The sequence below is a fragment of the Rutidosis leptorrhynchoides genome, chromosome 4, assembly GCF_046630445.1.
Source record: "Rutidosis leptorrhynchoides isolate AG116_Rl617_1_P2 chromosome 4, CSIRO_AGI_Rlap_v1, whole genome shotgun sequence".
Classification (NCBI taxonomy): domain Eukaryota; kingdom Viridiplantae; phylum Streptophyta; class Magnoliopsida; order Asterales; family Asteraceae; genus Rutidosis; species Rutidosis leptorrhynchoides.
The window spans coordinates 124,237,807-124,248,655 of record NC_092336.1 but is presented as its reverse complement, the minus strand read 5'-3'; the positions used below and the strand labels follow the sequence as shown (position 1 = coordinate 124,248,655).

Sequence of the window (10,849 nt, the reverse complement as noted above, 5' to 3'; positions counted from 1 at the left end):
GGTAAAAATATAACCAGTAAAAAACAAAATCCGACAAAGATCTTAGTCCGAAAAAAATCCGGTCGAGATCCGAAAAAAATCCGATTCCGAAAAAAAATCCGAAAAAAAACCGACCCCGAGAACCGGATCCGGAACCGGAACTGGATCCGGAAAAATCCGGATTTTTTTTGTCCGGTTTTTTTAAATCCGGATCCGGTCCGGATCCGGTTTTTGTGCACCTATAACTATGAGATCTTGAACCCATATCGAGACTCGAGCTTTTCAAGTCATATGTTATATGCAAACTTTTATTTAAAGCAATTCTAGCTTAAGGAGTGATGCTCAAATCATCCTTTACCAAAGCTGGAACCTACCTCAAGAAGGCTTTATTAAGCATTAAGTTTGAGTTTAGCCCAGGTTACACGATTACATTTCTCAAAACATCAGCAAAAAACATCCATGCGGACCATTGGTTTCGGTCAACCAAATTATACAAACAAGTTCTTGAAAATAAATTTTACAAAACTGAGCATGCCGGATATTATTACCTTTCTCTAAAACTTCCTCGCAAAACTAACATCGTCTTCAAGCAGTAACCGGTTGCTTTTGTGCAAAAGCCACGCCCTTTTCGATACTTCCCTTTAACTCCACCTTCAAAGCTTCCAAACCTTTCTTTTCAAACTCAGTCAAACCTTCAAGATCTGAAGATATCACAGCCTCAACCCCCTGTTTCCCGAGCTTAACCCTCGACGCAAAAAACGGAAGCTCCGTCACTTCCGACTGAACAAACGAACACTCGTAGACATCACTATCCCCATCAAGTGCCCGAAGAGACGATTCCAAGAATCTTGCAGCAGCATAAGCCATCGACAGTGTAGCGGACCCCGCACCCGCCTTAGCCTCAACCACTTCAGTTCCACCGTTTTGAATCCTGACCGTTAGATCATCAACTTCTTGATCGGTAAAAGTAACAGATGGTTTGGTCTTTGACAGCAAGGGTAGAATAGTAATTCCTGCATGACCACCTATAACTGGGACGTCAACATCAATCAGCTTTAAATTCTTCTTCTGAGCAACAAATGTGTTTGCTCTGACCACATCAAGAGTGGTGACACCAAAAAGCTTCTTCGGGTTATAAACACCTTTTTGTTTCAACACCTCAGCAGCAATTGGGACGGTTGAGTTAACCGGGTTGCTAATAATATGAATAAACGCATCCGGACAGTTATCAGCCACAGCTTCAATCAGTGTCTTAACGATTCCGGCGTTAATATTGAAAAGATCGTCACGGGTCATACCAGGTTTCCTTGGAACGCCAGCTGGAATAACAACAACGTCTACGTCTTTCAAACAGTTGGCTAACTCATCATTTCCGGTGAAATCCCGGACCCGAGACGGGGTGTTGCAGTGGCTGAGATCAGCTGCTACTCCCTTAACGTTTGCTATATCGTAAAGGTGAAGGTCAGAAACCAATGGTGACATTTTTACCAAAAGGGCAAGTGGCTGACCAATACCACCGGCTGCTCCAAGGATGGCTACTTTGAAAGATGCCTGAACTTGAAGCGCATTTGTAGACGTTCGCGAGTGGTTTTGGGTTTTTTGACTAATAGCGGAACGTAAAACTGCAGAACTATCCTTGCCCAAAAAGGATGAGACTGATTCACAGTTTGCCTTGAGGCCGTTAAAACTCTTTATAGTAGTTCGAGAACTGAAATTCATGCCACATGCCTTCGATTGTGAAAGTGGGTTAGGTTTGGAGCCATGGGATATTGTTGATCCGACTGAAAAGGCACTAGCTGAGGTTGCTGCCATCTTACACTCTAAAAATACAAAAAAAAAAAAAAAATACAAAAAAATACAAAAAAAAATTAAAGATTATTATGCGCAATATATTAGACAGAAAAACACAATGGTGATAATTTCAGCTCATTTTCTAATCAACAGGTTTAGTTGGGTTATGTTGTATCCTTAGTAGGTCAGATATGTAAGCTATTGAACATTAGCAGTAAAAGAAATGGGTAATATGGGCAGATATTCCCCAAAGTGCATCTTTTAATCATTTCACTCAAAAATTTAGGTTATTATTGATATTGATATGATATATACATAATTATAGAAATTTTGAATCACATTTTAAAGTTGAGATACTAATCATTTATTCGATTTATTTATATAAATAGAATTTCCTAACGTGTTTTGGGTTACCTGAAACAGCCATATTAACAATTATCCATTTTAACCCAACTCATTTTGACTGGGCATCCTGCCCAACTGGCCCATTAACGACCTTAATGAAAGATACAGTAAAATAAGCAACAATTGATAAGTGATAATTGTAAAATGACAAACATCAAGAACAGGTAAGCTGCTGTAATTGGCAGATGTAATTAGCTAGAGGTAAGGACATAGCCAAAAGATAAAGATTTGGCAGGGCAACTAATAGTTACACCAAACTGTTTGGAGCCAAATGTACCTTATATACAGTCATACAGATATAATTATGATTGGATCACATGGAAGAATGAAACCAAATAAGTATAAGTACATTATCAATTGGTTATGAATATTAATTTAAAAAAGATCAATATGGCATCTCGTTCACAGTCTAGTAGCATTTTCGTATAAACTGAACCAAACAGTAAGCAATACATTTGTGACAATGTTCTTTCAACATCCAAAACTAAAAAAACTAAAAAGTACCATAATAGCATTTCGGACCAGGATGGAAGTACATGAAATTAATGCATGGAATTACTATTACTGAGAAGAAAAAATGCAAAGGCTCAGTTGGTTATATGTATGTAACTATGGAAGTATTATTGACTCCATACTTTTTATCCAAATCCAAAGATGAACTATAACAAGACAGCTAAGGTGAGGTAGTGCTTGATAGCAACTAATTGTACTGCAGATCGGCCAACTGTCTCAATGACTACATGTGCAGCATTTAGGCACATATCTTGAATATAAGGGTTATACATGTACATACTGCGCATGTGCAAATTTTATGAACTGATATCATATTCACAGATCAGATTCAGATCTAAAAAAGGACTCTAGAATTTTGATGATACAGACTCCAAAATCAAATTTTTGTTGAGGCAGATACATACACACATACACTACACTACACACTATATCTAAAGTCCAACAAAAATACATAAGCGCAACATCAACATCGAAACTATTACTGGACGATATGTGGTACAGTTTAGAAAATCATGGAATAAATTTTTTTCAAATTATTTAATTTGTCAGGCTTTGGTTACAACACAATTTCACACTTAAACACGAACTATTAGCTTCAGCATATTACGCATTTTCCCCCAAATCCAGAAATGATCAAAAAGATATACATAACTAATTTCTAGAATAGAACTACGGTATAAGCCATATTTTAGCCTATTTTTTTAATGATCAGATTCCATTAATCTTTCAGTTTTTTGTTTCAATCTGACTGACTGTAGGCCAAATAGGTGCCACATCATCTCTTATCTGGTAATATTAGGTTTCAAACCCTAAAAACTACGTAAGCTCATGATCCATAGCTTCATTTTTGTTAAATTCCTGATCTAAGAAAACTGAACACGCATAAAGTGCATAATCAATCAGTTATCCAGCAAAGAATCAAACTAGATAGCAGCTTAAACACATAAAAAATCGACTTAACAGCTAAAAATTAAAATTCACATATGAACAAATAAAATGCGCTCTAGATCTAAAAAACCGAGATTAAAACATTGAGATCCGTAATTCGAAACAATACAGTAGTAATTATGTAAAACAGCATCGATAGATAAAGATATATATACGTATGTATATACATACATATACATACCTGTATTGAAAGCAGCTGTGAATTTAGATGATGAGAGAAATGTGTGCAAAATTGCGGTTAGATAAATAGGTCAAGTGGTTGAGTGTGTTTTTTGTGTGAGTTATCAGAGATTAATCGGGGTTAATTTAGGTTTCTCCGCCTCTGAGCCTCGAAGAAATCTACCGCTGGCGTGGAACCATACGAATCTCAGCTGCTATTATTCCGATCGCTTATATTTAATCATGGCCGTTAAAGTAGATGTTCAAGTATCAACGGTTGAGATTTGTTCCATTGTGGTTGACGTTGGTTCTTTTGTAGTCAAAATCTCAAATCTCATCTCGTCTCGATCTCAAATTTCAATTATAGGCCACAACTAGTTTTTGAACCCCGCTTTTCGCCGAAGATTCGGTTTTCAATGTATTTTATTGCGTTTAGTTTGTAAATTATTTCGTGGCTAAAGAATGATGTCGTTGAAGCGCAACTCGAGTCGAACTAAAAGGTATAACCCGTAAAAGATTTAAATGTTATTTTAAATTAACGATATATGTCCATCTCCGCGTTTAGCTATGTAATTATCGACTTTTAAAAATTTAACGCAAAATCAACGTGTATGAAAAGTACCCCAATTTTTTAGCATTTTTTAAAAAACGTCCGTTTTGCGTATAGTTAGTGACATTGTGTTCCTAAAATTATTTCGAGTTTAACGATGGTGTCGGAAAAATTTAACTCGTTGCGAGCGAGAAGATATGACCCGTTGAATATTTGGGTGTAGTTTATTTAAGATTTTTTATTAGAATGATTATTTGACACTTACTCTCATGTTTGGGGGGTCGATTTGAATATTTGAACAAAGTGTGGGGCCTTTGTTGGTGTAGTGAAATTTAATTAGAATTTTTTTTTTTAAAGTAAAATAACGAAAATGCCCCTAATTACTATTCACCATTTTTGTCTATTAGATAATATTTAAATAAATTTAAATTTATCATAATTGGAACGAGATTTTTTTTCTTCTGAAAAACGGAATTGATAAAACGATGTAGTTGCATATTAACCTTATATACTAATACCCACCTGGGTTTTGGTCGTTCCACAAACAAAAACCCCCAAAACGACATTATGCCCGCCTATTTAAAACAGAAGAAAACAAAATCACCTCATTCTCACCAAACTCACCAAACCCTTCTCGGTCTTTCTTCCTCCTTCCTATCAAACCCTAATTTCAGGCGGCTATTCTCCACCGACTTACAACTATCAGATTAAAATTTACCATGTACAACAATCGATTCCTCAAATGGAACCTTTACATGTGCTTTTTTTTTTATTTCATGGGAGACGCTGATTCAATTCTAGGGTTTTATGTTTTTGGTTGCGGTGGTTTCGATTTAACCCTAGGGTTTCTGATTTCGGGCCATCGATTTGGGATTTGGAAGCAAAAGTTTCGATTCATATGGAATCGTTGTGACTATCGATTTGGGATTTGGATGAGAAAGTTTCGATTCATATGGAATCATTGTGACTATCGTCATAGCTGTTATTCTCTCCGTCGGTGCTATCCGTCACTACCATCGCAGTTATTATCTCATCCGACTGTGCTATCTGAGGTATAATTATTATATAAGTGTTCTTTATCTGCATGGTTGATAATTTGTTGAGACAAATGTTACTATGTGATTTGGTTGTTGTGAATTGTATATGTCACCATTGGAACATATCAGATTCTGTAAAGGTATGTTCTCCTAAATAAAATTAGCATACAATAATTATTGAAGTGTATGTTGTAAAATCTTTAACGTTGAAGTTAGAGTATGTGTACATGTGTTGATACTTTATTTGTTTCATTTTGACAGTTGACTAACGGTTGTGATGGTGAAATATGTGTGCTCTCGGTCACCTGTTAGAAGGGCAACATGTTAGCTGCAACCATGGTGTAACACCCCGTTTTTCTAAACATGACGCTTGTGGCGTCCTGCAGAGTCCAAGAATGAGTATTTGATAGTTTGGACGTATTTACTTGACCACGTTTGACTTTGGGATGTTTTAAAAGTGAAATTGAAGTACATCAGGTAAACTGTCGAGTTTGAAGGGGTTTGTCGCGTCCTGGTGTGTCGCGATCCGTGACAGACAGGGCCAAAACGCGACAACTTCTGATACATGACTTCTGTCCATTTATCGCGTTTGGTTTATGTGTATCGCGTCCTGGTGTCGCGAAACGCGACGTAGTGTCGCGAAACGCGACAAATGTCGCTGTAATGACAATTTTAGCCATTTTAAATGGCATCTTTTGGGGGTGTTATAGTCTTTTCACTAGTGGACGGTTTAGAGAGCCTAAAAGCTGATGGAAGCTTATCCTAACCTCATTAAACATTTCTCCATCCATCCACATTCATTTTAAAGAGAGAGATAGAGTGTTAGTGAGAGAAAGCTCACTTTGGGGAAGAAGAAGAAGGAATCTTGACCGAGTCCAAGTTTTAAATTTGTTCCCTACGTCTCTAGCTACGTTGTGATAGTGTTGGTAAGTCTTAACTCCGAGTTTTGAGTTTTAATTGATTTATGGCTAGGGTTTGTTCCATTTGAGACTTGTAAGACCCATTTGGGGGTTAAATGGGTAAGTTTGGGTTAGATTGATGAAAGGAAACCCTAATGGTTATAATCTAGGATTTGGTCATGAATTTGGTGTTTGTAAGTGTTAATTTTGTTGATTAAAACACTAGTACACTTGTAAATGATGAAAGATTTGTTAATGGGTTAAGTTTGACCGAAATTTGTAAGTCTAAGTGTTAAAATAGGTCAAATGGGCAATTGTTGACCTAGTTGGGTAAGATGGTATGAAATACCCATAATTTGTGTTATTTAGTGTTAGTAGACTTTAATCACTAGCTTTTAGTGATTTATGATGAGTCTTGGCCATTAATGGGCGGTTTTGGTGTAAGTGAGTCATTTAATGCAATTGGGTCATTAAATGCTCAAGAGTTAAGTATTGGTGGTTAGCTCCACAAGTTTGTATGTTGATTTGGGTACTTAATGTATTAGGTACTTCGCTTAAGGCGTGCGGATTTTAATCATCACCTTGGTGTTAAGGTGAGTGGAATATTTATGCATGTATGTATATAGTATATTTATTTGTATGCTATGGTATGACCCACGGAGCCGGGAGTGCCATAGTGTGTGCTAGTGTGCTATGATGTGAACCACGGAGCCGGTAGCATCATGGTGCATATGTTGTGATGTGAACCACGGAGCCGGTAGCACTATAAAATTAGGTGTGAACCACGGAGCCGATAGCACTATAAAATTAGGGGTGAACCACGGAGCCGGTAGCACTATAAAAGAGTATGACTCGAATGTGTAGTGACGTGAACCACGGAGCCGGTAGCGTCATAGCATTACGTATGGTGTGAACCACGGAGCCGGTAGCACCATGACGTGTGTATGGTTAACCATATAGTTGTGTAGGTGTTGTAGTGTAGCATATTATATATTTGGAGTATATGCTATTGTTTATGCTAGTTGCGGTATTGGAGGTTATTAGCTTTTAATTGGAGTTCGTATGCTAATATTATATTGCTAGCATGTTTATGGTATGTGAGTAGGTGATTGCAAGTAGGTATATTATATATGTATATGTATAATTATTGCATTCACTAAGCGTTAGCTTACCCCTCTTGTTGTTCACTTTTTAGATGCAGGTGCGGAGAAAGGGAAGGGGGTTGTTGGGCACTAGTTTCTCCTTGTTGGATGCTTGTTGAAGCTTTTGGAAGTCGACCTAGCGTTTTGGGTAGTTTAGCCCCAAACCATGCTCGGGTGTTGTTTGGATTAAAACTATCATGTTAATGGGTCGAACTTACATTACATTTGATTAAGGGCCTTCGTGCCTTCTTTGTAAACATTAAACTTGTTGTATTGGTTTAAACGGATTGTATGGAACGGTTTACGTTATGTAACCATTTAATTGGGCGTTAATGGTTTTTAAATATAAAAAGAAAAATTTGTCGTGTTGATTACGGGTTGGGTTGTTTCTCATGGTGACTGATTACATGTATCTGATGCGAATACCGTACTTACGCTGATTTTTTTTTGGAAATCTCAGCCGCTACACAGAGTTTGGTTTCCGTCCTAGGACGTGGTAGCCTCTTTGTTGCGAAATGATTGAAGCAAAAAATGTATGCTTTGCCATGATTAGAAACATCATTGTTGAGTTGGGATTTGCATCAATGACAACGTTTTTTGCTACTCGCATCTCAAGAAGGTTTGATAAAATAGGTTGTGATGATAAATATGTGGGAGTTGGGACGAGCAATCAGAATAAATGAGTTCATATCTTGGCGGGGCGATCTACATATTGCAGCCATGGCGATCATCTTCTCTTACTTGATTTTAATTTTTAAACACGTACCTGAGCCTCTGTTCTGTTTTTCCTTCTCCTTTTTAAAAGTTTTGTTGCTATTGCTGCTACATTTATGGATATTATTATTGGTAATTAATTGTATCTCTAGATTCGTATTATAATCTACAGATCACGATGATAATTGGAAAAATAAATATAACTAATTTGTTTTTCATATATGTAATTAATCTTAGGTTTTACAATTATTGATATGAAGAAGTGACGTTGTGAGGCAAGTGTCTATGAATGTACAGGATGTGGACAATAATTAAGGTAGATACATGCCTTAGGTTTTACAATTATTGATATGAAGAAGTGTTATATATCTAGCAATAATTCAAGCGGATCTATCAATAATTCAAGCATGTGGACAATAATTAAGGTAGACAAAAGTCTAAGAATGTACAGGATGGATGCCAATTTTTTCTAATTAAGAATAGTAAATATTTGTAGTATATATATGCAAGCAAATGTAATCAGTTAGAGTACCCATTCATATACATATATGAAATATATCTTTCTATCTCCATCCATTATTACTCTTTCATATTCAAGTATTGTCTAGTAAGTATAATAAAAGTAATTATAAACTATTGAATCTTAACACGTTATCAGCACGAAGTGCTCCGTATAATCAAGGTTTATCTAAGCAAGCACAAGTCACTAATCAAGGTAACAAATTCTTTAACGATATCTTTTATTATTTATTAGTAAGGTAAATATTATTATCATCATAAGTAAAATTATATTTCTGTAATCTAACTTTTATTAACTTCACTAACATTTATATTTATATTATATAAGTTATATATGGTCGGTTATACCGCCTGAATTATATTTATGTAATCTAACTTTTATTAACTTCAGTAACATTTATATTTATGTTATTTAAGTTATATATGGTCGGTTATACCGCCTGAATTATATTTCTGTAATCTAACTTTTATTAACTTCACTAACATTTATATTTATGTTATTTAAGTTATATATGGTCGGTTATACCGTCTGAATTATATTTCTGTAATCTAACTTTTATTAACTTCACTAACATTTATATTTATGTTATTTAATTTATATATGGTCGGTTATACCGCCTGAATTATATTTCTGTAATCTAACTCTTATTAACTTCACTAACATTAATATTTATGTTATCTAACATTTATGATTACTTATGCAATTAATCATTATTTATTTCATGCATACTAATGTTTATTCTTAAATTTATTATTTATGCATAATATGTTTATTCTCTTAATCTTCGTATTTATACTAAACGTATTTATACTAAATGTATTTATAGTAATCGTATTTATACTAATAAAATTCTTTTAGTAAAATTATTATTAATACAACGAGTACATAACAGTCTTAACGTCAACTAACGACGTTACAACGGTCATATATACATAACGGTTGTTAACGTCAACTGACAACGTTACAACGACTATATTTTTCAAATATAAAATAAACATCTTCGTTTTCACATTTTCACAAATCAATTTTCATTTTCTCAGATTACCACTCTCAAAAAGTTTTTGTAAAGATGAATCACACAAGGATGATTTTGCCTATTGTATTGGTCATACTAACTATCATCATTGTTGCTAATATACCACCGGGTGAACCTATATTCTATCTTGCCCTTGTGGTTTTATTATTTGTAATCATACCATTATTCTGTTGTTTGCTACTTATGAATTTAAAATGATTCTAATTTCATGTTGTTAGAAATTAATTATGATTATGATTTATGTTGTTCATTTTTTTATAATAGAAAATGACGAATTTGAAAAGGCTTAAATTTACTCCTTTAGAATCAAGTGAGAACAACTACTTAACATGGGTTATGAATGTAGAAAAACATCTCGAATCAATCGGTATTTTAGAAACCCTGAATGAAAATAACAATTGTTCCGAACAAGAGAAAGCAATAGCAAGTATTTTTCTTAGCAAACATATTGACGAGTCCTTAGAATCTACATATTATATGATCGAAGATCCAAGTGTATTATGGAAAATACTCAAAGACAGATACGATATTAATTATCAAGAAATAACGATGATCCATGAAAGAATAAAATTGAAGATGTTAGTAGACGCTCTTATAAAAATCCCGGAGATTCTTATTGATGATCTAGTAACATGGATCATCAGTCTAGTATTTATTGAATACATGAACATCTTGTTTATCTCTACAAATAAGTCCCAAAAGAAAAGAAAACGAGAGTGAATTTGTTAAAAAATCTTGATTAAATAAACCCAGAGCTACCTTGAGACTTGAATGGTTTGAATTTTCTAAGATGTCTAGCTTGTTATGTATCACTCATAAATAAATGGTTTTAGACCATAACGCAAGTGTTATCTTTTATGTACTTCAGATTGTAACTTGTTTGCAGGTAATATAATTTGATTATCTTGCTGAAATATAACTCATTATTTGCTTATCTTATTTGAAGTTTTAGTATGAATCCTGCTGAAATACAACATCAATTAAATGGTAAAGACCTATGTATTGCAAATAGTGATAACATACACGCTATGATCAAATCTAAGAAATATTTCATTAATTTAAATCAAATGAAAGAATTATAAATACTATATCAGGTCTTGCAAACTTGATATAAGGAACGAAAAAGACAAAAATTCATATTACCAAATGGTACGAA

At 34.5% G+C, this 10,849-nt stretch overlaps 1 protein-coding gene across 1 annotated transcript; it reads right to left on the bottom strand.

Moving 5' to 3' along the window:
• Positions 1 to 324: 324 nt before the first annotated feature.
• Positions 325 to 4,016, bottom strand: LOC139840105 (malate dehydrogenase, chloroplastic-like). Its single transcript, XM_071830330.1, has 2 exons — positions 3,818 to 4,016; positions 325 to 1,799 (listed from the first exon to the last, which is right to left on the bottom strand). The coding sequence occupies exon 2, from the start codon at positions 1,789 to 1,791 to the stop codon at positions 565 to 567; it is 1,227 nt and encodes a 408-aa protein (XP_071686431.1). The 5' UTR covers positions 1,792 to 1,799; positions 3,818 to 4,016; the 3' UTR covers positions 325 to 564.
• Positions 4,017 to 10,849: the final 6,833 nt, after the last annotated feature.

Coding starts and splice junctions, on each gene's coding strand:
- LOC139840105 (XM_071830330.1), bottom strand. CDS start 1,791: ATGGCAGCAACCTCAGCTAGTGCCTTTTCAGTCGGATCAACAATATCC.